Source organism: Pristiophorus japonicus, chromosome 5 (genome assembly GCF_044704955.1).
Source record: "Pristiophorus japonicus isolate sPriJap1 chromosome 5, sPriJap1.hap1, whole genome shotgun sequence".
Lineage (NCBI taxonomy): Eukaryota > Metazoa > Chordata > Chondrichthyes > Pristiophoridae > Pristiophorus > Pristiophorus japonicus.
In genome coordinates this window covers 223902481-223929045 of record NC_091981.1, presented here as the reverse complement: position 1 = coordinate 223929045, position 26565 = coordinate 223902481, and the positions used below count along the sequence as shown (strand labels likewise).

Sequence of the window (26565 nt, the reverse complement as noted above, 5' to 3'; positions counted from 1 at the left end):
AAGTGTAGACAAGGTTTTTTCGAGCGTACAAAAATCTTCACTTACTCCATTCTAAGTTAGTTTGGAGTAAGTTTTCACTGACGAAACTTTGAAAACAGGCATAAGTGGCCAGACACGCCCCCTTTTGAAAAAAAAATTCTGTTCCAAAGTGAAACTGTTCTAACTGACTAGAACTGGAGCAAACTAAATGGCGAGAATTCCGATTTCTAAGATACTCCGTTCTACACCAGTTGCTCCTAAAAAAAAAATCAGGAGCAAATCATGTCGAAACTTGGGGCCATTGATTCTATCAATCAACCTATATGGTGCAGTTAAGAAATTCTTCATCCAGGGGGAGCCACTTTCTCACAATGAACTCTCCAGCACATCATAGCCAGCAGGTACCACTTATCCTGGAACAGCAATAGGTATCTGATGCAATCCAGACTCCCTCATTCCCTCTCACTAGTATAAAACCAAAATACTGCGGATGCTGGAAATTTGAAATAAAAGCAAAAAATGCTGGAAATTCTCCGGTCAGGCAGCATCTGTGGAGAGAGAAACAGAGTCAACAAAAGATGAGGTGCTGTTCCTTGAGCTTTGTTGCAATAGTGTAGGAGGCCGAGGATGGAGAGGTGGGAGTGGAGCGGAGAATTAAAGTGACAAGTGACCGGAAGCTTGGGGGTCACGCATACAGACTGAAGAGGTCACCCAATCTGCATTTGTTCCCCCCAATCTAGAGGAGACTGTATTGTGAGCACCGAATACTGTATACTAAATTGCAAGAAGTACAAGTAAATCGCTGTTTCACCTGCAAGGCGTGTTTGGGGCACTTGACAGATTTTTGGACTCAATGTCGAGTTCAACAATTTCAGACCCCATAACTTCTGCCCCTATTTTTTCACATGGCAGCTGTTGATAATTCTGCCTTTCCCATTTACACCTCTTCTAGACTCGCCTTTTATTTCTTTACTTGTCCCATTACCATCTCCTTTTGCCTTGCACCATTATCCCTTTTGTATTTTAATCTCTCGCATCCTATTCCCTTTTGTTCTTTCATCCCCTTCCCCCTTTCCCTGCCTCTGCACTTGCTTACAATCTGTTATATCTCTAACTTTTTTTTAGTTCTGATGAAAGATCATCGACCTGAAAGGTTAACTCTGTTTCTCTCTCCACAGATGCTGCCTGACCTGCTGAGTATTTCCAGTATTTTTTGCTTTAATCCCTTTAATTAATATCCTTGCGTATGTAATTTTCAGTCAAGTCTATTGATTCGACTTTAAATACTTCAGCAGTTTACCAGCACCAGTTAGCAATAGTATTCCCACTATCAAAGGAACAATCCCTATTTATGTTAGTTTATCCACATTCATTTCCTGTTGCATAATTTCCTGTTACATTTAATTTAAGTTTGTCTTTGATTATCTATCATTCACTGGTTTGATTTCAAACTCTAATTAAAAAAGTAATGTTTTACACAGACATTCTGTTTTTGCAGCTACAGATCCACGATAGGATGATTAACATGAGTGAAAATAACTCATTCTTCAAACATCTTTGTTTCTAATGCCCTTAACTTGACTAAAGTAGACACATTCTACCTGCTTTCCACTTCAAGATCACCAGTTAAGTTCTCACGAGGCCGGAGCCCAAATGTCTCTCTTTAGTGCTTTGGTTGAGAGAGACCCTTTCTGCCTATGATGCACTGTGTGCTGACTTTTAACGCTTTCTACCCATTGTCTCATATTAACTTCTCTCATTATGCAGGTGGTTACTTCATATTTGAATCTGCCAGTGCTGTATGCCAGTGGTCACAACCTTGGAATTGTTGTACACTTAATAGCTATTTTAAGATACTACAATTTATGAATCATACTTCTCTATTTAACAAAGGTCAAAATATAATGTTACCACAACATAAAGAAAAATCTGTAGCAGTATTTCATTAGCACACTTCAAGTCAATCTGATTAATTCTTTTCTTACAATATATAATTATCTTGCAGAATAATGGCAGTGCCTGCGACAGTTATTTATTTCACTTGTTATGATCAATTACGGGCCTTATTGAAGTACCAGCTAGGATACGATGGCATCTATATTCCATTGATAGCCGGAGCCTCAGCTCGAAGTAAGTTTGCATTGAATGTGAATGTTACTGAACTTTTGTTAACCTCTATCATTTTTTTTACCTAAGATAACAGGGCAATGACTGGCATAGGTCTGACTCTAGCATTGTTTCCAGCATCTATGTTGCTCTATGGATCAGATGGCAGTAGGATTACTTCTATTGGGCAAAGCAAAGTTACGTATTTCCACTCTTAGTATGATGCCTGGCCTAGTGGTTCAACTGTAACTGACAAATCCATGTGTCAGACAGTCCCTTGTGCAGAGTGCGCACCAGCCACCACACGGGCTTGACAGAGTTAGGTCTTGGTCCAGTGGCAAGGATTACCCAAGACAACTGGAGACCTGCTCTGCTGCATGGCCCCAGTGTACACACATATCACTGTGTGGGCTGGCCCGTGCTGTCCTTGGCCCCGAACTCACGCCTCCCCTGGGCCCTGATCACATCCCTCCACAGTCTCTCACAGCTCCTTCGCCCAATCACGTCGCTCCTGCTGCACCTGCCCATGTGCCAATCACCGACCTGGGCCTTGCTGACATCACTCTTCGCTGCCGTTGCTCTCCTGCACCAGCTCGCGCTGTACCTTGTAGTGGCATGCCTCCACGCTGCTCCCAGGCCGCGCTCGCCGCTCCTTTTATGGCTCAAACCTGCCGCTCATAGTCTCTCGCAGGTCAGGGCCACCACGCTGCTCCCAGGCCGCCGCTCCTTTTATGGCCCCGACTTGCCACTGATGGTCTCTCGCAGGTCAGGGCCTCCACGCTATGATGTACATAAGATCCCAATACCAATTTAACTGTCTACTGAACAGAGCGCCTGCTATGGATGAGCTACGGGGCCCAGGACAGGTGTGAGTTTGGGGCCCAGAAGAGGCGAAGGCCCAGGGGCAGCACGGGCCAACCTACATTGCAGTATGTGTGCGCACTAGGTCTGTGCAGCAGAGCTGGTCTCCAGTTGTCTTGGGTAATCCTTGCCACTGGACCAAGACCTAACTCTGTCAAGCCTGTGTGGTGGTTGGTGTGCAACGGCCACCACACATTAAAAAAAATCCTCGTACAGTCATCTTCCACCCTTTAATATGTAGTTCGGGACCTGGAATATTAGGTCCTTCATTGAAACACCTGTGAACTCGTCCCTTTTTGGCGTGGAAGCAAATCATCCTCGATACGAGGGACCACCTATGATGATGATGATACTGTGATGCTTCACTCAGTAATACCTAGTGGTACAACAGAAGAAACTCAAACAGATAAAAGTTAAAATTATTCTTGAGCCCAGGAGGAGTAGGAGTGCCACTCCAGGCCTACATTTTTAAGACCTAAAGTCGACGAGCTATAACGGGACACTTGTTTGCCGTATAACTTTCGCACATACATATTGAAGCCTGGCCCTCTATATGGACTCTGCCTCTCGCTGCCACTATCAGACGACCAAAAGGTACGTTCTGCCAGTCAGCCCACTGATAGTTAGAATCTACCCAATAGTAGTTTGGCATTTTGTCAGAATGGATAATTACGACTCGTACCATAGTGTATGATAACTTGGAATGGACAGTTGGCAGGCAATTAATAATTAACAGGGGTACAGTAGTATAGTGGTTATGTTACTGGACTAATAATCCAGAGGCCTGGACTAGTGATCCACAGATGTGTGTTCAAATCCCACCACAGCAGTTGGGGAATTTAAATTCAGTTCATTAAATAAATCTTGAATGAAAAGCTAGTATCAGCAATGGTGACCATGGAACTCAAGTGCCACTTGATTGTTGTTAAAAACCCATCTGGTTCACTATTGCCCTTTATGGAAGGAAATCTGCCATCCTTACCTGGTCCGGCCTATACGTGACTCCAGACCCACAGCAGTGTGGTTGTCTCTTAACTGCCCTCTGAAATGGCCTAGCAAGCCATTCGATTGAGCCAAACCGCAACAAAAAATAAAAATATCGGACGGACCACCCAGCATCAACCTTGGCACTGGCTTCGGACACGACAAATGCACACCCAGCCCAGCCGACCCTACAAAGTCCTCGTCACTAACATCTGGGGACTTGTGCCAAAATTGTGAGATGTCCCACAAACTAGTCGAGCAACTGCCTGACATAGTCATACTAACAGAATCATACCTTTCCAGCAATGTCCCAGACTCCTCCCATCACCATCCCTGAGTATGTCCTGTGCCACCAGCAGGACAGACCCACCAGAAGAGGTGACGCAATGATATACAGGAAGGAGTGGCCCTGGGAGTCCTCAACATTGACTCTAGACCCCATGAAGTCTCGTGGCTTCAGTTCAAGCATGGGCCAGGAAACCACCTGCTGATTAGCAGCTGCCGCTCTCAGCTAATGAATTGGTACTCCATCATGTTGAACACCACTTAGAAAAGGCACTGAGGGGTAGCAAGGGCACAGAATGTACTCTGGGTAGGGGACTTCAATGTCCATTACCAAGAGTGGCTCGGTAACACCACTACTGACTGAACTGGTCGAGTCCTGAGGACATAGCTGCCAGACTGGACCTGCGGCAGGTGACGAGCGAAAAACCTACTTGACTACTTCCTCACAATCTACCTGTTGCTGATGCATCTGTCCATGACTGTATTGGTCGGAGTGACCAGCTCTCAGTCCTTGTCGCAATGAAGACCCATCTTCACACTGAGGACGCCCTCCATCGTGTGTGGCACTACCACCATGCTAAATGGAATTAGATTCAGAACAGATCTAGCAGCTCAAAACTGGGCATCCATGAGGCGCAGTTGGCCATCAGCAGTATCAAAATTGTATTCCACCACAATCTGTAACCTCACTCTACCATTACCATCAAGCCAGGCGACCAACCCTGGTTCAGTGAGGAGTGTACAAGAGAATTCTGGTACCTGTAGTAACTTGATCTATATTCATTTCAGTAGTGAATAGTATTTTTTTAATACTGTAATTTTTACAGGTGTGCAACTTTGCTAGTATAATAATTTTACGGTCTCATTCAATTACTTCTATTTGCTCTTTCTGTGACTAACATTGGGACACTCTGCGGAACTGATGAAAATGGGCGCATGTTTTTTTTATTGTAACAAGAATTGAGTGTATCTATATAGAAATGCTGCATGATATGATAGTTTGTTTATGGTTTGGGAAGTAATAGGATATGATTTAACTCTTCACAAACAATTTAGAGTCAATATTTAATATTTACAGTAATTGTAATGCAATCAAAATAAGTCCTTGGGAATTGACAAAGATTTGAAATGGACTTTCTGAGGTACTACTGATTTTGTATGCCATGCAGATTTCATTTTCTTACGTTTCGTTGTTTTTTGTGTTTCAGTGGGTGCAGTTACTGTCATAAGCCCCTTGGAACTAATCAGAACGAAGAGTCAATCTCGTAGGCTGACATATAGAGAGCTGGGTACTGTTGTTCGGACTGCAGTAGCACAGGATGGCTGGCTGTCCCTCTGGAGGGGCTGGGGTCCCACAGTGCTTCGAGATGTGCCATTCTCAGGTTAGTCTGATGAAAGGCATGTATATTTTTAACAAAACAATAAAGCGTTCGTAGCATTACTGTTTCTGGGGAAATCTGTGTAATAAAGGAGTAAAGTTAAATAATTTTTTTTCCCCCTGCATTGCAGCCATTTTCTTGGTGCTCTTGACACTGACTTACTCAGCAATCTATCTCCACTGCCTCCTGAGTAGATACCTAGAGGTTATCCTGCCCTCTGGTGGAAAAAGGATGTCCTCTCCTCTCCACTGCCTGCCCCAAGACCTCCAGTACAGCATCAGAGAACCTTGGTGTCCTCTTGCTCGCTCCCTCGTTCAGCCATTTTTTTCTTCAACATGTTTCAGTCTTTGCAGCCAGAATGCACATCTCCTTCAAAAGATATTGGCGGCCTTAAGTAGTGTCCTGGACCCGCACCAATAGGCATGCAGTCATTGAATACCATGGGTAGTGCTGGCTGCACACACAAATGATTGTAATTAGCAGGCAGCACGGATATTGCATGCTGCCTGCGTTGATGGTAATCGCTCTTTTTCCCCCACGCACTCGTTTTCAGGTGCGATATGATTTCTAGGCCCCACTCTCTGAAATGCTGAGTTAATGATGTAAGTTACCTATAAAACCAAGATTAACAGGCATGGAAGAGGTGAGGTAATGCCTTTTAGCTGAGGACAAAAAGCAAGGCCATTATAAGGAATTTAGTGAAGACTAGGTGGAGAGCTCAGCAACTGTGACGTGAGACCTCCCACAGCCTTCACATTGTGTGAGCTATCTATAAGTATCATTCACTCTAATAAAATATATGTAAAACAAAGACTCTGCATTTAGAACCTTGCTTCCTTTCCTGGCTCCAAGCTAGTTTCTCAAACAGTAGTAATTAACATACAGCAAGATCCCACAAACAGCAAATTATATAAATGATCAGAAAATCTGTTTTTGGTGATGTTGGTTGAGTAGATCACCAGGAAAACTCTTATTTTTTGAATAGTGCCATGGAATCTTTTACATCCACCTGAACCAGTAGACAGAACCTTGATTTAATGTCTCAGCCGAATAAACAGATTAAAATTGAATTAAACGATAACTGATACTTACATTGGCTAATCTAATGGTAGATTAAAGACTAGGAAGATACTTGAGGGCAGTTGGTGCTTATGGAGTTGCTGCCCAGCAAGTGTCAACTGCAGGTGAGCAGGAAGAGGGAGAGAAAATTGTCAAAAGAAAAACGAGCATGATTTGTCTATTGTTAAATTCCAAATCCATAGTAGTTGCCTTGTGTTGGCAGCTGAATCTTTAGTAATCCAATTTTTCTGCTCATTTCTTTGCTCCAGTAACACTTGTTTAAATACAAAAGGGATTTGTGCAATAAATCTTTTCCAATTAAAGTTGAGACCAAAGGCAAGGTCAAAGTTGTATCAGTTTAAGCTATTAAATTATGTAGACCCGTCGTTCCTTAAATATATCTGAATCATCTTTAATTAGCATAAGAATGTACGAATTAGGAGCAGGAATATGCCATACAACCCTTCGAGCCTGCTTCGCCATTCAATAAGATCATGGCTGATCTTCAATCTCAACTCTACTTTCCTGCCCAATCTCCATAGCCCTCGAGTCCCAAGAGCCCAAAAATCAGTCTATCTCAGCCTTGACTATAAATGACTCAGCATCCATAGCCCTTTGGGTAGAGAATTCCAAAGATGCACAACCCTCTGAGTGAAGAAATTCTTCTTCATCTTAGTCTTAAATGGTTGACCCCTTAGCTTCAGACTATGCCCTTTAGTTCTGAACTCTCCAGTCTGGGGAAACAACCTCTCAGTATCTACCCTGTCAGTACCCCTCAGAATCTTGTATGTTTCAATGAGATCACCTCTTATTCGAAAGCCAGAGAGTATAGGCACATAGGACAACCCAGGGAGCAATCTAGTGAACCTTTGTTGCACCCCCTCTAAGGCATGTATGTCCTTTTTCCAATAAGGAGACAAAAACTGTGCACAGTACTCCAGGTGTGATCTCTTAAGTCCTGTACAATTGCAGTAAGACTTCCTTACTCTTGTACTCCAAACCCCTTGCAATAAAGGCCAACGTGCTATTTACCTTCCTAATTGTTTGCTATACCTGCATGCTAACTTTCTGTGCGAGGACACCTAAATCTCTCTGAACACCAACATTTAATAGTTTCTCACCATTTAAAAAAATAATCTGTTCTATTTTTCCTACCAAAGTGAATAACCTCATATTTCCCCACATACTCTATCTGCCACCTTATTGCCAAGTTACTTAACCTGTCAATATCCCTTTGCAGGCTCTTTGTCCTCCTCACTGCTTACTTATCACCTAGCTTTGTATCATCAGCAAACTTGGATACCTTCCACTCGGTCCCTTCATCTAAGTCATTAATATAGATTGTAAATAGCTGAGGCCCAAACACTAATCCTTGCGGCACCCCACTATTTTCAGCCTGGCAACCTGAAAATAGCCCGTTTATCCCTACTCTCTGTTTTTCTGTTCGTTGACCAATCCTCTATCCATGCTAATATACTTCCCTCAACCCCATAAGACCTTATCTTGCGTAGCAACCTTTTATATGGCACCTTATCACATGCCGTTTGGTAATCCAAATATACTACATCCACTCGTTCCCTTTTTCTACCCTGCTAGTTACATTTCTGATGAATTTGTTAAACGTGATTTTCCTTTCATAATATGTTAGGCAGAGTCAACATGGTTTTGAGTTTCTAAGTGCCCTGTTACCACTTCCTTACTAATGGATTCCAGCATTTTCCTGACGACAGATGTCAGGCAAACTGGCCTGTGATTCCCTGTTTTCTCTCTCCTTCCTTTCTTGAATAGCAAGGTTGCATCTGCTACCTTCCATTCTGTTGGGACCGTTCTAGAAACTAGGGAATTTTGGAAGATCACAACCAATGCATCCTAGGATATAGGCCATCAGGTCCAGGGGATTTGTCAGCTTTTAGTCCCATTAGTTTCTCAAGTACTTTAAGTTTCTCGCTTTATTAGCCCCTTGGTTCCCTTCTATTTTTGGTATGCTTTTTGTGTCTTCTACTGTGAAGACAGATACAAAATATTTGTTTAAAGTCTCTGCCATTTCCTTATTCCCCATTATAGTTACACCTGTTTCAACCTCTAAAGGACCAACGCTTACTTTTTTTGCTACTCTTCCTTTTTATGTACTTTTTACATACAGTATCAGCAGTGGCTAAGTCTGAGTATGGCTCGCCTCTGAGTCTGCAGGTTGTGGGTTCAAGTCCCACTCCAGGAACTTGAGTACCTAAATCTAGGCTGACACTCCAGTGCAGTGCTGAGGGCCTATTTCGAAGAAGAGCAGGGGAGTTATCCCCAGTGTTCTGGCCAATATTTAGCCCACAACCAACATAACAAAAACAGATGATCTGGTCATTATCACATTTCTACCTGTGGGAGTTTGCTGTGCGCAAGTTAGCTGCCGCATTTCCCACATTACAACAGTGACTACACTCCAAAAGTACTTCATTAGCTGTAAAGACACTATAAATGCATGTCTTTCTTTCTTTACTTGTAGAAGCTCTTAAAAATCTGTTTTTATATTTCTTGCTAGTTTACTCTCATTCTTTTTTCTCTCTTTAACAATTTCTTGGTCATCCTTTGCTGGTTTGTAAAGCTCTCCCAATCCTCAGGCTTACTATTATTCTTCACACCATTATAAGCCTCTCTTAATCTAATACTATCCTTAACTTTCTTTAGTTAGCCACGGATAGATCACTTTTCCCGTAGAGCTTTTATTTCTCTGCAATGTATTTTGTTGAAAATTTTGGAATATTTATTTAAATGTTTGCCACTACTTACCTACCGTCATACCTTTTAATCTATTTTCCCAATCTATCTTGGCCAACTCGCCCCTCATACCTCTGTAATTGTCTTTATTTTAGTTTAAGACTCTTGTTTCGGACTGAAGTATTTCACTCTCCAACTCAATGTGAAATTTTATCATATTATGATCACTCTTCCCCAGAGGATCCTTTACTATGAGATTACTAATTAACCCTGTCTCATTACACATTACAAGATCTGAAATAGTCTTTTCCCTGGTTGGTTCCATGACCTCTGGTTCTAGGAAACTGTCTTGAATGCATTCCATGAACTCATCTTCCAGACTACCTTTGCCAATTTGATTTGCCCAGTCTATATGAAAATTCAAGTCCCCCATGATTATTGTATTACCTTTGCTATAAGCTCCTATTATTTATTGATTAATACTCTGTTCCTTATTATTTTTTATCTCCATTAATACTGATTCTATTTCCTGATTTTCCAAGCCAAGATCCTTTCTCACTACTGTCCTTATGGCATCTTTTATTATCAAGGCTATCCCCCTCTTTCCATTTTGCCTGTCTTTTCGAAACGTTAAGCACCCTGGAATATTTAGTTCCCAACCTTGGTCACCTTGTAACCAGGTTGCTGTAATGGCTGTTACATCAAAGCCATTTATCTCTATTAGTACCACTAATTTGTCAATCTTGTTACAAATGCTTTGTGCATTCAGATAAGGAGCCTTTAATTTTAATTTTTTACCATTATTCCCTGCTTTCAATTTATTTGCTGATGTATTACTACCGTTAAACTCTCTTTTCCTTCCTGTCGCACTCTGCTTATAAGAACATAAGAACATAAGAAATAGGAGCAGGAGTAGTCCATGTGGCCCCTCTAGCCTACTCCGCCATTTAATACAATCGTAGCTGATCTGATCATTGACTCAGGTCCACTTCCCTATCCGCTCCCCATAGCCCCTTAGTCCCTTAGCAGTTTAAAAACTGTCTATCTCTCTCAAATTTATTCAATGACCCAGCTTCCACAGCTCTCTGAGGCAGCGAATTCCACAGATCTACAACCCTCTTGAGAGAAGAAATTCCTCCTAATCACAGTTTTAAATGAGCGGCCCCTTATTCTAAGATTATGCTCCCTAGTTCTAGTCTCCCCTATCAGTGGAAACATCCTCTCTGCATCCATCTTGTCAAGCGCACTCATAATCTTATACGTTTCGATAAGATCACACCTCATTCATTTGAATTCCAATGAGTATCTTCACCCAAATTGCTGCACTGCTCCATTGCCTTGACTTTTCTCTTAAGATTTAAAAATTTTCCCTCATCTGACCTTTCCCCTTCGGGGCCCCCCCCTCCCCCTTTAGTTTAAATCCCTATCTACAGCCCTAGTTATTCGATTTGCCAAGACAATGATCCCAGCCCTGTCTAAGTGAAGACCGTCTCAACGGAACAGCTCCCTCTACCCAATACTGGTGCCAGTGCCCTATGAATTGAAATCCCTTACTCCCACACCATTCTATGGGCTAAACTTTCCCGAGAGCCCCTCAAATTGTCTGCCCAGAAAAAACGCTAATGTTTTGCAAGTAACGCTGGCAATTATTTCCATTATTAAGTTAAAAATAATCACCCAGCGAGAAAATAGATCTTGCACCATTATTCTCGGCGGTTAAAGGGGAAACTAAGTAAAACGGGTGGTTCTTTTTTTTTAAAATTTAAAAAAATTTTTAATTTAGTCCGAGGCTGCGATTGGGCCTAGGGAAACATAGAAAATAGGTGCAGGAGTAGGCCATTCGGCCCTTCGAGCCTGCACCACCATTCAATGAGTTCATGGCTGAACATGCAACTTCAGTACCCCATTCCTTTTTCGCCATACCCCTTGATCCCCCTAGTAGTAAGGACTACATCTAACTCCTTTTTGAATATATTTAGTGAATTGGCCTCAACAACTTTCTGTGGTAGAGAATTCCACAGGTTCACCACTCTCTGGGTGAAGAGGTTTCTTCTCATCTCGGTCCTAAATGGCTTACCCCTTATCCTTAGACTGTGACCCCTGGTTCTGGACTTCCCCAACATTGGGAACATTCTTCCTGCATCTAACCTGTCTAAACCCGTCAGAATTTTAAACGTTTCTATGAAATCCCCTCTCATTCTTCTGAACTCCAGTGAATACAAGCCCAGTTGATCCAGTCTTTCTTGATATGTCAGTCCTGCCATCCCGTGAATCAGTCTGGTGAACCTTCGCTGCACTCCCTCAATAGCAATAATGTCCTTCCTCAAGTTAGGAGACCAAAACTGTACACAATACTCCAGGTGTGGCCTCACCAAGGCCCTGTACAACTGTAGTAACACCTCCCTGCCCCATACTCAAAAATTTCTGCTCATCCAGTACTGGATGTCGGACAAGCAATCTGACAATTTAGATACCAAGTTGGGGTCGAGAGAAGTGGTGGAGAGGTTGTATAGTATTAGGCAGTCCCTCCTATTGAGGATGACCAGCTTCCATACCAAAAAGGGATTAGTTCACAGGTGTTTCACTGAGGGACCCTGATATTCTAGGACCCTGATATTCTAGGTCCCAAATACATACTGAAGGGTGGAAGATGCATGTGCATGGATTCTTTTAACGTGGGATGGCCGTTGCACACCAGCCACCACACGGGCTTGACAGAGCTAGGTCTTGATCCAGTGGCAAGGGTTAACCAAGACGACTGGAGACCAAGCTCTGCTGCACGGGCCTAGTGCGCGCACATGCTCCTACTATCCATAGATCGATCTATGGAGAGGTTGAGCTTGGTGTCGTCAGCACACATGTGGAAACTGACCCCGTGTTTTCAGATGATATCGCCAAAGGGCAGCATATAGATGAGAAATAAGAGGGAACTAAGGACAGATCCTTGGGGGACATCAGAGGTAACGATGCAGGAGCGGGAAGAGAAGCCATTGCAGGAGATTTTCTGGCTACGATTAGATAGCTAAGAATAGAACCAGGGTAGTGCAGTCCCATCTAGCCGGACATTGGTGGAGAGGCGTTGGGGGAGGATGATGGAGTGGTCAACTGTGTCAAAAGCTGCAGACAGGTCCAGAAGGACGAGGAGGAATAATTTACCTTCGTCACAGTCACAAAGGATTTCATTTGTGACTTTGTTGAGAGTAGTTTTGGTACTGTGGCAGGGGCGAAAACCAGATTGAAGGGATTCAAACATTGAATGCATGGAAAGATGGTCATGGATTTGGGATGCAACAACACGTTCAAGTACTTTGGACAGGAAAGGGAGCTTGCAGATGGGGTGATAGCTAGCAAGCAAAGTGGGGTCGAGGGTTGTTTTTTTGAGGACTGGAGTGATGACAGCAGATTTGAAGGAGAAGGGAACAGTACCTGAGGAGAGAGAATGTTGGCTAACATGGGAGCTAAAAAAGGAAGTTGGGTGGTCAGCAGTTTAGTGGGAATAGGATCAAGAGAGCAGGAAGTGGGTCTCATGGACAAGCTGAGTTTGTCGAGATTAAGAAGGGAGATCAAAGAGAAACTAGAGAAAGATATGAGTTTAGGACTCGGGCAGGTGAGAGTGTCAGATGATTGGCCCTGTGCGATAGTTGACGGAAAGGATCTCGCAGAGGTAGCTTAACTGATGGTCTCAATCTTTGAGACAAAGAAGTCCATGAGCTCCTTACACTTGTTGGAGGCGAGTGTGCTGGAGACGGGAGAGGGGTTTGTTTAAGGAGACAGCAGCAGAGAATAATAGCCGGGGTTATTTTTGCAATCCAGAATGATCCTGGAATAGTGAACAGTTATTATAGACAAGAGTAGGAACCGATAGTGTTTTATGTGTACCACCCAGATCTATCGGTGAATGGCTAAACTAGTTGTCCGCCACATCCGTTCAAGTCTGCGCCCTTTTGATTTGAGGGAGCGAAGATGAGGGCTGTACCAGGGGGAATGGCCAGGGTGGGAGAGAGTAATCTTTTTAATAGGTGCTAGGGCATCAAAGGTGGTAGTGAGGGTGTGGTGAATGGCTTACTGTACCACGGTGCCGTGGTCAGTTTGCTCATCTGCCCCTCATCCACACAGGCATTAAGAACCTCATATCTGTTGGATAAGAGAAAAGGCCGAGGCTCCTCCAGCACTCCACCCGAGTTCCCCTTACCTGCCTGAGTTGCAGTCACACCCTACTGTCCCTCACCACTAACCAGATCTGTACCACGAATAACCCCAATCTTTCTTTTGCTCTCTCTTAACTTTTTTTTAATTAGAATTTAAGGGTTTACTCACTTCCTTGTTTGCTGTCTGAGAATTCTGCCTTTTGATTGGCTGCTTAGACAGCCTGTTGATGTCACAGCAGTTCGAACAAGGGGATCCCCATTGAATTGAATTCAAGGTCAGAAAACCTGAAGTTCTCGCCACCGGGACTGCAAGATCCTTGTGCGGAGCGTACTTTGGGGCTTGCAGCGAATGCCTTCGTCTTGCTGTTGAGCGCAAATTCAGGGCCATTATTTTCCTCTGCGTAGGAGCTTCGAATCTCAATTTTGTGTATTATCTCGAATTGCTCTAAATTTGATTCATCTACAATACCACTAAAGGCCTCTTAAATCCTTCTTATAAAGAAAAATTACCTGAATGCATCAGATTAGAGTGAGCCTGATTTCTGCTAAGAGAAATTACAGCATTGGTTGCATTCCCTGAGGAGCTGCTCACTGTAGGTTACAGCTGTGGATTAGACCAGTAATATGGTGCATCATAGAAGTTTACAGTACGGAAGGAGGCCATTGCAGCCCATCGTGTCCGCGTCAGCCAACAAGAGGCTATCCAACCTAATCCCACTTTCCAGCTCTAGGTCCGTAACCCTGCAGGTTATGACATTTCAGGTGCACATCCAGGTACTTTTTAAATGTGGTGAGGGTTTCTGCCTCTACCGCCCTTTCAGGCAGTGAGTTCCATACCCCCACAACCCTCTGCGTGAAGAAATTTCCCCTCAAATCCCCTCTAACCCTTTTACCAATTACTTTAAATGTATGCCCCCTGGTGGTTGACCCCTCTGCTAAGAGAAATAGGCCCTTTCAACCACTATATCTAGGCCCCTCATAATTTTATACACCTCAATGAAGTCGCCCCTAAGCCTACTCTGTTCCAAGGAAAACAAACCCAGCCTATCCAATCTGTCCTCATACCTAAGATTCTCCACTCCCAGCAACATCCTCGTAAATCTCCTTGTACCCTCTCCAGTGCAATCGCTTCCTGTAATGCGGTGACCAGAACTGCACGCAGTAGTTCAATTGTGGCCCAACCAGTGTTTTATACAGTTCAAGCATAACCCACCTGCCCTTGTATTCTATGCCTCAGCTAAGAAAGGCAAGTATTCCTTATGCCTTCTTAACTACTTTAAGAACATAAGAATTAGGAACAGGAGTAGGCCATCTAGCCCCTCGATCCTGCTCCGCCATTCAATAAGATCATGGCTGATCTGGTCGTGGACTCAGCTCCACTTACTCGCCCTCTCCCCGTAACCCTTAATTCCCTTATTGGTTAAAAATCTATCTATCTTTGACTTGAAAACATTCAATGAGCTAGCCTCAACTGCTTCCCTGGGCAGAGAATTCCACAGATTCACAACCCTCTGGGAGAAGAAATTCTTTCTCAACTCGGTTTTAAATTGGCTCCTCCGTATTTTGAGGCTGTGCCCCCTAGTTCTAGTCTCCCCGACCAGTGGAAACAACTTCTCTGCCTCTATCTTGTCTATCCCTTTCATGATTTTATAATGATATCTTATCCACCTGGCCTGCTACCTTCAGGGATCTATGGACATGCACTCCAAGGTCCCATTGTTCCTCTACACTTCTCAGTGTCCTACCATTTAATGTGTATTCCCTTTCCTTATTCGCCCTCCCCAAATGCATTACCTCACACTTCTCTGGATTAAATTCCATTTGCCTCTGTTCTGCCCACCTGACCAGTTGATGATGACTTCCTGCAGTGTGCAGCTTTCTTCTTCATTATTAACCACAGTAATTAAATGTTAGCCATTTATCAAAAAAGTGCACAAATATTTTAGTTTCTCCTCAGCAATTAAATCATATTGAGTAGTTGCCTGAAATCTTTCGATACAGAGAAACACAGTTGCTGAATCAAAGGTAAAATATGCTCTTTTCTTTGTTTAGAGGCATAATTGGTTTGTCAGGGACTGGGGAGTTTTGTAACAGAGTTTTAATTCAACTATCTGTCCCCACAGCAATTTACTGGTTTAACTATGAACTGATGAAGAAACAGTTATGCAAGAGGTTCAGTGTCAGTGAACCTACGTTAAAGATTAGTTTTTCCTCAGGAGCATCATCAGGCGCTGTAAGTCTGACTCTAGTTATGTAAACATTTCTGCTGGGTATAATAGGTGATAGCACATTGATACCAAAAGTTTTTCACGATAAATGTGATGTTTTTGTGAATCCAGATTTAGTTTTAGGAAAAAAGTGTTGAATAGTAGTTATGATGTATTACAGTAAGTGGTTAACCTTAATTTAGTAATCTTGGTTTCGCTCAAATGTTTATGTACAAGTCATAAATAACTACAACAAATTATAACTGGGCCTTTAAAACATTACATGTCTTTATTATGATTAGCACTTGATAGACTTGTTATCAGTTTGGTTTATTATTAAAATACTTCGGAGTTTCATTAACTTTGCATGTTGTCCATGACTTGAAAACCTGCGATGTCCTGAAGGAAAGTTAAGCAAAATTTCTCTCTGACCCCCGAAGGTGCTTTATCTCCACAATATCCATTATTCAGTCATAGCTGGCAGCTTTCCACAGATAAAATTGCTGTTGTGCCATCACCTTAGTGTTCAATTGAGTACTCATGTTTGTGTAAATAACATTACTACCTTCAATCCTATTCAAAACAGTCATTTCTCTAGCTTCTTTATCTTAACTTTGTATTTGTGTTGTGCATTCACAGTCAAATTAAATGCCCTGCATAAGTTTACATCATCTAAGCATCTCAGTATTTCAAAGACCTGGGTCATATTTCAGCTCGATCTTAGCTCCGGTGAAAATGTTTTGGTTTTGTATGTCTTGTTTCATAACATAGAACGTAAGAAATGGGGTCAGGAGTAGGCCATCCGACCCCTCGAGGCTGCTCCGCCATTCAATAAGATCGTGGCTGATCTGATCATGGACTCGAACAGAAATTTACAGCGCAGAAGGAGGCCATTCCGGCCCATCATGTCTGCGCCGGCTGACAAAGAGCAACACGGCCCTTGGTCAGCAGCCCTAAAGGTTACATATAAACCTATGAACAATGATAGAAAGGCAAAATGCACCCAGCCCAACCAATCTGCCTCACCACAACTGCGACACCCCTTATACTAAAACATTCTACACTCCACCCCAACCGGAGCCATGTGATCTCCTGGGAGAGGCAAAAAACCAGATAAAAACCTAGGCCAATTTAGGGAGAAAAAATCTGGGAAAATTCTTCTCCGACCCATCCAGGTGATCAAAACTAGTCCAGGAGATCACCCTGGCCGTATTCTATTCCCTGCAGTACTTACCATTATGTCTGCTCCATCCAACAAAAGGTCATCCAGTCTAATCCCAATTACCAGCTCTAGGTCCATAACCCTGCAGGTTACTGCACTTTAAGTGCCCATCCAACCATCTCTTAAAAGTGGTGAGGGTTTCTGCATCCACCATTCATCCAGGCAGCGAGCTCCAGATCCCTACAACCCTCTGCGTAAAGAAGCCCCTCTTAAACCTTCCACCAGCCACCTTAAAACTATGCCCCCTCGTAATAGACCCCTCCACCAATGGAAATAGATCCTTACTATACACTATGTCCAGGTCCCTCAATATTTTGTGCACCTCAATGAGGTCTCGCAACCTCCTCTGTTCCAATGAGAACAAACCCAGATTATCCAATCTGTCCTCATAAACTAAGATTCTCCATTCCAGGCAGCATCCTAGTAAATCTTCTCTGCACCCTCTCTAGTGCAATCACGTGATTCCTATAATATGGCGACCAGAACGGCACGCAATACTCCAGCTGTGGCCTAACCAAAGTATTATACAAGTTAAGCATAATCTCCCTACTCTTATATTCAATGCCTCGGCCAATAAAAGCAAGCATTCAGTATGCCTTCTTAACCACCTTATCCACCTGGCCTGCTACTTTCAGGGATCTGTGGACAAGCACTCCAAGGTCTCTTTGTTCATCTACACTATTAAGTGGCCTACCGCTTAATGTGTATACCTTTCCTTATTAGCCCTCCCGAAGTCCATCACCTCACACTTCTCTGAATTAGATTCCATTTGCCACTGCTCTGCCCACCTGACCAGTAGGTTGATATTCTCCTGCAGCCCATGACTTTCCTCTTCATTATTAACCACGCAGCCAATTTTAGTGTTGTCTGCAAACTTCTTGATCATACTCCCTATATTCAAATCTAAATCGTTGATATATATCACAAAAAGCAAGGGACCCAGTACTGAGCCTTGCGGAACCCCACTGGAAACAACCTTCCAGTCACAAAAACATCCATCAATCATTATCCTTTGCTTCCTACTTCCAAGCCTAATTTGGATCCAACTTGACACTTTGCCCTGTATTCCATGGACTTTAACCTTCATGACCAGTTGACCATGTGGGACCTTATCAAAAGCTTTGCTAAAGTCCATACCCTCTTGGTTACCTCCTCAAAAAATTCAATCAGGTTAGTCAGACACGATCTTCTCATAACAAATCCATGCTGACTGTCCCTAATTAATTCTTGCCTTTCCAAATGCAGATATATCCTGTCTTTCAGAATTTTTTCCAATAATTTTCCCACCACTGAGGTTAGGCTGACAGGCCTGTAATTACTTGGACTATCCCTTTCTCCTTTCTTAAACAAGAGCACTAGATTAGCAGTCCTCCAATCCTCTGGCAACAGGCCCAGATCCAAAGAGGACTGGAAAATGATGGTGAAGGCCTCTGCTATTTACTCTTTTACTTCGCTTAACAGCCTGGGATGCATTTCATCTGGGCCTGGGGACTTATCTACTTTCAAAGCTGCTAAACCCCTTAATACTTCCTCTCTCACTATACGTATTTCATCCAGAATATCACACTCTTCCTCGATAGCAGTATCTGCATTACCCCTTTCCTTTGTGAAAACAGATGCAAAGTATTCATTAAGAACCCTCCCAACATCTTCCGCCTCCACACAAAGATTATCCTCATGGTCTCTAATGGGCCCTACCCTTTAGTTACCCTCTTACTCTTAATATATTTAAAGAACATCTTCGGGTTTTCCGTAATTTTACTGGCCAAGAATTTCTCGTGCTTTCTCTTAGTATTCCTAATATCCTTTTTTAATTTTGCCTCTTAACTTTCTATATTCCTCTAAAGATTCTATAGTATTTTAGCCGTTGATATATGACATAAGCATCCCTTTTTTTCTTAATCCTCCCCTGTATGTCCCTAGACATCCAAGGGGCTTTAGAATTATTTTTCCCAACCTTTTTCTTTAAGGGCACATGTTTGGCCTGAGCCTTCCGGATCTCCTCCTTAAATGCCTCCCACTGTTCCGACACTGATTTACCACAAGTAGCTATTTCCAGTCCACCATGGCCAAATCACTCCTTAACTTAGCAAATTTAGCTTTTCCCCAATTCGGAACTTTTATTCCAGGCCTATTCTTGTCCTTATCCATAACCAACTTGAATCTGACTGAATTATGGTCACTGGCACACAAGTGCTCTCCCACTAATACCCCTTCAACCTGCCCAGCTTCATTCCCCAAAACTAAATCCAAGACCGCCCCCTCTCGTGTTGGGCTTGCTACATAATGACTAAAGTTCTCTTGAATATATTTCAAAAATTCTGCACCCTCTATATCCTTCACACTAAATTTGTCCCAATCAATATTTGGATAGTTAAAATCCCCTACTATTACTACCCTATGGTTTTTGGACTTCACAGCAATTTGCCTACATATTTGCTCCTCTATCTCCCTCCCACTATTTGGGGGTCTATAATACATGCCCAGCAGTGTGATCGCCCCTTTTTTATTTTTCAATTCAACCCATATGGCCTCATTTGATGATCCCTCTAACATATCATCCCTCCTCACCGCTGTAATATTTTCTTTAATCTGTACTGCAACCCCCCCCCCCCCCCCTCCCCCACACACTTTTTATCCCCCTCTCTATCTTGTCTAAAAATCCTGTAGCCAGGAATATTGATCTGCCAAACCTGCCCCTCTTTCAGCCACGTTTCTATAATGGCTATAATGTCATGTCCCAAGTGCCTACCTGTGCTCTTAGCTCATCCGCCTTATTCGCTATACTCTTTGCATTAAAGTATATACCATTCAGCACAGGAAGACCTCCTTGCTTTCTACATACTAAACCCTGTTTCCTCTGTCGTACAGATTCACTTTCTAGATTCTTGCTATCCAATTTCATCTTTACTTTCTTTACTTTTGAATTCGTTCTCAGATTCCCATCCCCTGCCAAGCTAGTTTAAACTCTCCCCAACAGCACTAGCAAAACTCCCCGCGAGGATATCGGTCCCAGCGCTGTTAAGGTGCAGCCCGTCCGGTTTGTACAGATCCCATCTCCCCCCAGAAGCGGTCCCAATTCCTCAAGAATTTAAAGCCCTCCCTCCTACACCAACTTTCCAGCCACGTGTTCATCCTCTCTATCCCATCTGTTCTTATACTCATTAGCACGTGGCACCGGTAGTAACCCGGAGATTACTATCTTTTGAGGTCCTACCCTTTAATTTTCTTTCTAGCTCCCTGAATTCTTCCTGTAGGACCTTATCCCTTATTTTACCTATGTCGTTGGTCCCGATATGGACCACGACCTCTAGCTGTTTACCCCCACCCCTCACCCCCTCCAGGATGCCCTGCGTCCGCTCTGTGACATACTTGACCCTGGCACCAGGGAGGCACAAAGCCATTTGGGAATCACGTCTACGGCTGCAGAAATGCCTGTCTGTTCCCGTAACTATAGAATCCCCTATCACTGGGGCTCTTTTGTTCTTCGTCCCTCCCCTCTGTGCAGCTGAGCCACCCGTGGTGCCTTGGAATTGACTCTGGTTGCACTCCCCAGAGGCACTATCGTCCTTACCGATACTCAGAAGTGAATATTGGTTTGAAAACGAGGTGGACTCACGGGGGAACTCCTGCGCTAACTGCCTAGCACACTTACGACGTCTGGTGGTCACCCACTTCCCCTCTACCTGCACGCCTTTAAGCTGCGGGGTGACCACCTCCTGAAACGTGCTATCCACGTAGTTCTCAGCCTCGCGGATGCACCTTATTGACTCCACCCGCTCCTCCAGCTCCCAAACGTGGAGCTCGAGCAGTTGAAGCTGGAGACACCTCCTGCACATATGGTTGTCTCGGCTGCGCAACGCGCCCAGGACTTCCCACATGCCGCAGGATGTGCACCCCACGGGACTGAGCTGCACTGCCATCCCTCTAGTTAACCTTATCTAGTTTAAAATCTACTTTAAAAAGAAATAGAGAAAAGAGAGCTACTTACCAACTCACCTCACCGACCTCCGAGGCCTCCCGACTCGCGTCCTCCGGCCTCCCGACTCGCGTCCTCCGGCCTCCCGACTCGCGTCCTCCGGCCTCCCGACTCGCGTCCTCCGGCCTCCCGACTCGCGTCCTCCGGCCTCCCGACTCGCGTCCTCCGGCCTCCCGACTCGCGTCCTCCGGCCTCCCGACTCGCGTCCTCCGACTCGCGTCCTCCGGCCTCCCGACTCGCGTCCTCCGGCCTCCCGACTCGCGTCCTCCGGCCTCCCGACTCGCGTCCTCCGGCCTCCCGACTCGCGTCCTCCGGCCTCCCGACTCGCGTCCTCCGGCCTCCCGACTCGCGTCCTCCGGCCTCCCGACTCGCGTCCTCCGGCCTCCCGACTCGCGTCCTCCGGCCTCCCGACTCGCGTCCTCCGGCCTCCCGACTCGCGTCCTCCGGCCTCCCGACTCGCGTCCTCCGGCCTCCCGACTCTCGCTCTTGGACTCTCCCGAACTCGGACACTCCCGCTCTCTCTTAATTCTAATACGCTGTTTCCCTGCCCGCAGCCCATAACCCCTTATCGTTTAAGAAACTGTTTATTTCTGTCTTAAATTTATTCAATGTCCCAGCTTCCACAGCTCTCTGAGGCAGCGAATTCCACAGATTTACAACCCTCTCAGGGAAGAAATTTCTCCTCCTCTCTGTTTTAAATGGGTGGCCTCTATTCTAAGATTATGCCCTCTAGTTCTAGGCTGCCCCATCAGTGGAAACATCCTCTCTGCATCCACCTTGTCAAGCCCCCTCATAATCTTATGTTTGGATAAGATCACCTCTCATTCTTCTGAATTCCAATGAGTAGAGGCCCAACCTACTCAACCTTTCCTCCATAAGTCAACCCCCTCATCCCCGGAATCAACCTAGTGAACCTTCTCTGAACTGCCTCCAAAGCAAGTATATCCTTTCGTAAATATGGAAACGAAAACTGCACGCAGTTTTCCAGGTGTGGCCTCACCAATAACTTGTATTAGCTGTAGCAAGACTTCCCTGCTTTTATACTCCATCCCCTTTGCAATAAAGGCCAATATTCCATTGGCCTTCCTGATCACTTGCTGTACCTGCATACTATCCTTTTGTGTTTCATGCACAAGTGCCCCCAGGTCCCTCTGTACTGCGGCACTTTGCAATCTTTCTCCATTTAACTAATAACTTGCTCTTTGATTTTTTTTCTTCCCAAGTGCATGATCTCACATTTTCCAACATTATACTCCATCTGCCAAATTTTTGCCCACTCACTTAGCCTGTCTATGTCCTTTTGCAGATTTTTTGTGTCCTCACGCATTTCTTTTCCTCCCATCTTTGTATCGTCAGCAAACTTGGCTACGTTACACCCAGTTCCTTCTTCCAAGTCATTAATACAGATTGTAAATAGTTGGGGTCCCAGCACTGATCCCTGCGGCACCCCACTAGTTACTGGTTGCCAACCAGAGAATGAACCATTTATCCCGACTCTCTGTTAGTTAGCCACTATCCATGCTAATATATTACCCCCAACCTGTGAACTTTTATCTTGTGCAGTAACCTTTTATGTGGCACCTTGTCAAATGCCTTTTAGAAGTCCAAATACACCACATCCACTGATTCCCATTTATCCACCCTGTTCATTATATCCTCAAAAGAATTCCAGCAAATTTGTCAAACGTGACTTCCCCTTCTGACTCTGCCTGACTGAATTTTGTGTTTCCAAATATCCTGCTACTGCTTCTTTAATAATGGACTCCAACATTTTCCCAACCACAGATATTAGGCTAACTGGTCTATAGTTTCCTGCTTTTTGTCTGCCTCCTTTTTTAAATGGGGGGTTGCATTTGCAGTTTTCCAATCTGCTAGGACCTCTCCAGAATCCAGGGAATTTTGGTAAATTACAACCAATGCATCCAAAATTCCTGCCGTTACTTCTCTTAAGACTCTAGGATGCAAGCCATCATGTCCAGGGGATTTATCTGTCTTTAGTCCCATTATCTTACTGAGTACCACCTCCATTGTGATTGTGTTAATTTTCTCTCCCCCCCCCCCCCCCCCCCCCCATAGCCCCTTGACTATCCACTGTTGGAATATTGTTAGTGTCCTCTACCGTAAAGACTGATTCAGGAGGGAATTGGATAAGTACCTGAAGGAAAAGAATTGCAGGGCTACGGGGAAAGGCCAAAGAGGTGGGACTATCTGAAATGCTCTTGCAGAGAGCCGGCACAGGCTCAATAGGCCAAATGGTTTCCTTTTGTGCTGTAACCATTCTATGATTCTATAAAAACAGACCTGACATTGCATCTCTTGGTGCATTACAAAGGTGGTATAAATCTCAAGTCTGATATAACTTTCGCAGTAAAGCAGCAAGTTATGAAATTTTCATAAATAGGAAGGGTGGGAGGTAAAGCAATTAAAGATTGGTCTGCCTGTATAGTTTGGTATAGAATCTATGCTGTATGGTATCTATAATACTAAAGAAGATACGGTAGATTTTCCTTTGGGGCATAGCATATCTGAGATGGGATACACATGTGAGGAAAGGTTCCTTTGTATTTTCTGGCCAGGACCCCTTTGACAGACTACAGCTATACTCCTGGTCACCAGCATCAAGACCTTCTGCTTGCTGCTTTTGTATTTTAATGATTATGCTGGGTCTTGATCTACTACAGGCACTAGTCTAACTCTACCCATCTGGGGATGCCAAGGAAATTCTGTAGTAGTAGTGGGAAAGACACCTGGGAACTAGGCGTTCTCCAGGCACAAGGAAGTGAAAGATCTAAAACACATGTTGGAAAATGGCAGAACAACAACACACTGCTTCACAATGGTAGTGAGATACAAGTTAGGTCCCATGCCACTTAGTTTCTAATCTCTGCTATACAAAGCCTGCCTCATGAAGGACAGAAAAGACCAGAGGAAAGACATTACTGGGCCTGTTGGTGCATTTCCTAGCAGCTAGCTCAAGAGTGGTGTATGTGGAGGAATGGGAGTAAGCTCCTAGTAGCAGGAGGTGCATAACTCAGCACATTTTCATTTATCATCTAATGAGTAAGAATAATGAGAGGCAGCCAATCACAACCTGATGTGTCTTTTTCTCTTCAAAATAATTTAAACATTGCTTGTTGAAAGTATGAAAATAGAAATGAGTGCAATTGTATGTTACCATCTTGTGCATGAATCACAAAAAGTTATTATGCAGGTACAGCAATAATCAGGAAGGCAAATGGAATGTTGGTCTTTATTGCAAGGGAGATAGAGCATAAAAGCAGAGAAGTCCTACAACTGTACTGGGTATTGGTGAGGCCACACCTGGAGTACTGCGTACAGTTTTGGTCTCCTTATTTAAGAAAAGATATACTTGCATTGGAAGCAGTTCAGAGAAGGTTCACTGGGTTGAGTCTGGAGATGAGGGGGTTGACATGAAGATTGGTTGAGGAGGTTGGGCCTATACTCATTGGAGTTCAGAAGAATGAGAGGTGATCATATCGAAACATATAAGATAATGAAGGGGCTCGACAAGGTGGATGCAGAGAGGATATTTCCACTCGTAGGGGAAACTAAAACTAGGGGACATAGTCTTAGAATAAGGGGCCACCCATTTAAAACTGAGATGAGGAGAAATTTCTTTTGAGGGTTGTAAATCTATGGAATTCTCTGCCCCAGAGAGCTGTGGAAGCTGGGTCATTGAATATATTTAAGGCAGAGATAGACACATTTTTAAGCGATAAGGGAGTAAAGGGTTATGGGGAGCGGGCAGGGAAGTGGAGCTGAGTCCATGATCAGATCAGCCATGATCTTATTGAATAGCGGAGCAGGCTCGAAGAGCCAAATGGCCTCCTACTGCTATATTTCTTATGTTATTATCTTTTTCAGATTGCAGCTGTATTGACTTTGCCATTTGATGTGGTGAAAACTCGCAGACAGATTGAACTTGGAGAGCTGGCCATGTCGAGTATGTAATTTTTAGATTTTTGTTTGCAACTATGCACTGATCCAAATTTATGAATATAATGTGGTAAGTGCTCACCTGCACTTTACATCTAATGGTAGACTTTCTGACAATCTTCACCAGTTATGAATCATGAAATCATAGAATGATACAGCACAGAAGGAGGCCATTTGGCCCTGTGCCATTACTTTGAAAGAGCTATCTAATGAAGTTGAGAATTGTGTAAATGGATCAGAATATTGGGCAATAAGCCCTTCGGCCTGTTCTTGCGTGATTGTGCTTCCTGGTACTTTCTAGCCAGGGAAATGTTTTGAGTGCAGAGACCTCTAGAATGAATTTGCAGGAGCCACATTCTACGCAGTCAGAGCCTGTACTAGATTATTTGTAACTAGTTTATATTCTTGGATTTATGTTTTTGGTATTGCTTTTTCTGCTTTTTTGTTGCTTTTATTTTTGCCTTTAGTTTTTCCTTTCACTCATTGATTGAGGAATAAATATATTTGCCAGGACACTGTGGATCAATCGCCTGCGCTTCTTTGAAATAGTGCTATGGGATCTTTTACGTCCACCTAAAAGAGCAGATGGGGCTCTTCTCATCCAAAAGCCAGCACTCCCCCAGTACTGCATTGGAATGTCAGCCTAGATTTTTGTGCTCAAGTGGGATTTGAACCCAAAACTTTCTGACACAACAGGCAAGGTTGCTATCAACTGAGCCATTTAGGAAGGGAATTCCAGAGCTTGGAGCCTATGCAGCTGAAGGCAGGGCCGTCAATGGTGGTGCGATTAAAATTGGGGATGCTCAAGCGGCCAGATTTGGAGGAGCACAGATATTTCGGAGGGTTGTAGGGCTGGAGGAGATTACAGAGATAGGGAGCGGCGAGGCCATGGACAGATTTGAAAACCAGGATGAGAATTTTAAAATCTAAGCATTGCTTATCTGGGAACCAAGAACAAATGTAAATCAGCGAGCACAGGTGATTGGTGAACGGGACTTGGTGTGAGTTAGAACACAGGCAGCAGAGTTTTGAATGACCTCAAGTTTACAGAGCTTGGAATGTGGGAGGCTGGCCAGGAGTGCATTGGAGTAGTCCAGTCTAGAGGTAACAAAGGCAGGGGTTAGGGTTTCAGCAGCAGATGAGCTGAGGCAAGAGCGGAGTCGGGCGATGTACCAGAGGTGGAAATAGGCAGTCTTCATGATGGTCGGAAACTCATCTCGGGGTCATATATGACACCAAGGTTTACGACAGTCGCCAGGGAGAGGGATGGAGTCAGTGGCGAGGTGATGGAGTTTGTGGCAGGGACTGAAGACAATGGCTTCCCAATATTTAGTTGGAGGAAATTTCTGCTCATCCAGTGCTGGATTTCGGACAAGTAGTCTGACAATTTAGAGAAAGGGGAGGGGTCTCGGAAGATGGTGAAGTAGAGCTGGGTCTTGTCAGCGTCCATGTGGAAACTGCCACTTTGTTTTTGGATGATGTCGCTGAGGGGCAGCATGTAAATTGGAAATAGGAGGAGGCCACGGATATCTCCTTGGGGGACACCAGAGGTAACGGTCAGGGAGCAGGAAGAGAAGCTATTGCAGGTGATTCTCTAGCTATAACTGGATAGATAAGAATGAAAACCATGGTGGAGAGGCATTGGAGGAGGATGAAGTGGTCAACTATGTCAAAGGCTCCAGACTGGTCA

At 44.0% G+C, this 26565-nt stretch overlaps 1 protein-coding gene across 1 annotated transcript in view; it reads left to right on the top strand.

The window, feature by feature from the left end:
- slc25a40 (solute carrier family 25 member 40) overlaps positions 1 to 26565 on the top strand; it is a 93998-nt gene that overhangs the window by 57631 nt on the left and 9802 nt on the right. Inside the window, exons 6-9 of the mRNA XM_070881345.1 lie at positions 1985 to 2109; positions 5424 to 5597; positions 15634 to 15743; positions 24804 to 24882. Of these exons, the coding sequence (XP_070737446.1) occupies positions 1985 to 2109; positions 5424 to 5597; positions 15634 to 15743; positions 24804 to 24882 (488 nt within the window). The remainder of the gene's footprint in view (positions 1 to 1984; positions 2110 to 5423; positions 5598 to 15633; positions 15744 to 24803; positions 24883 to 26565) is intronic.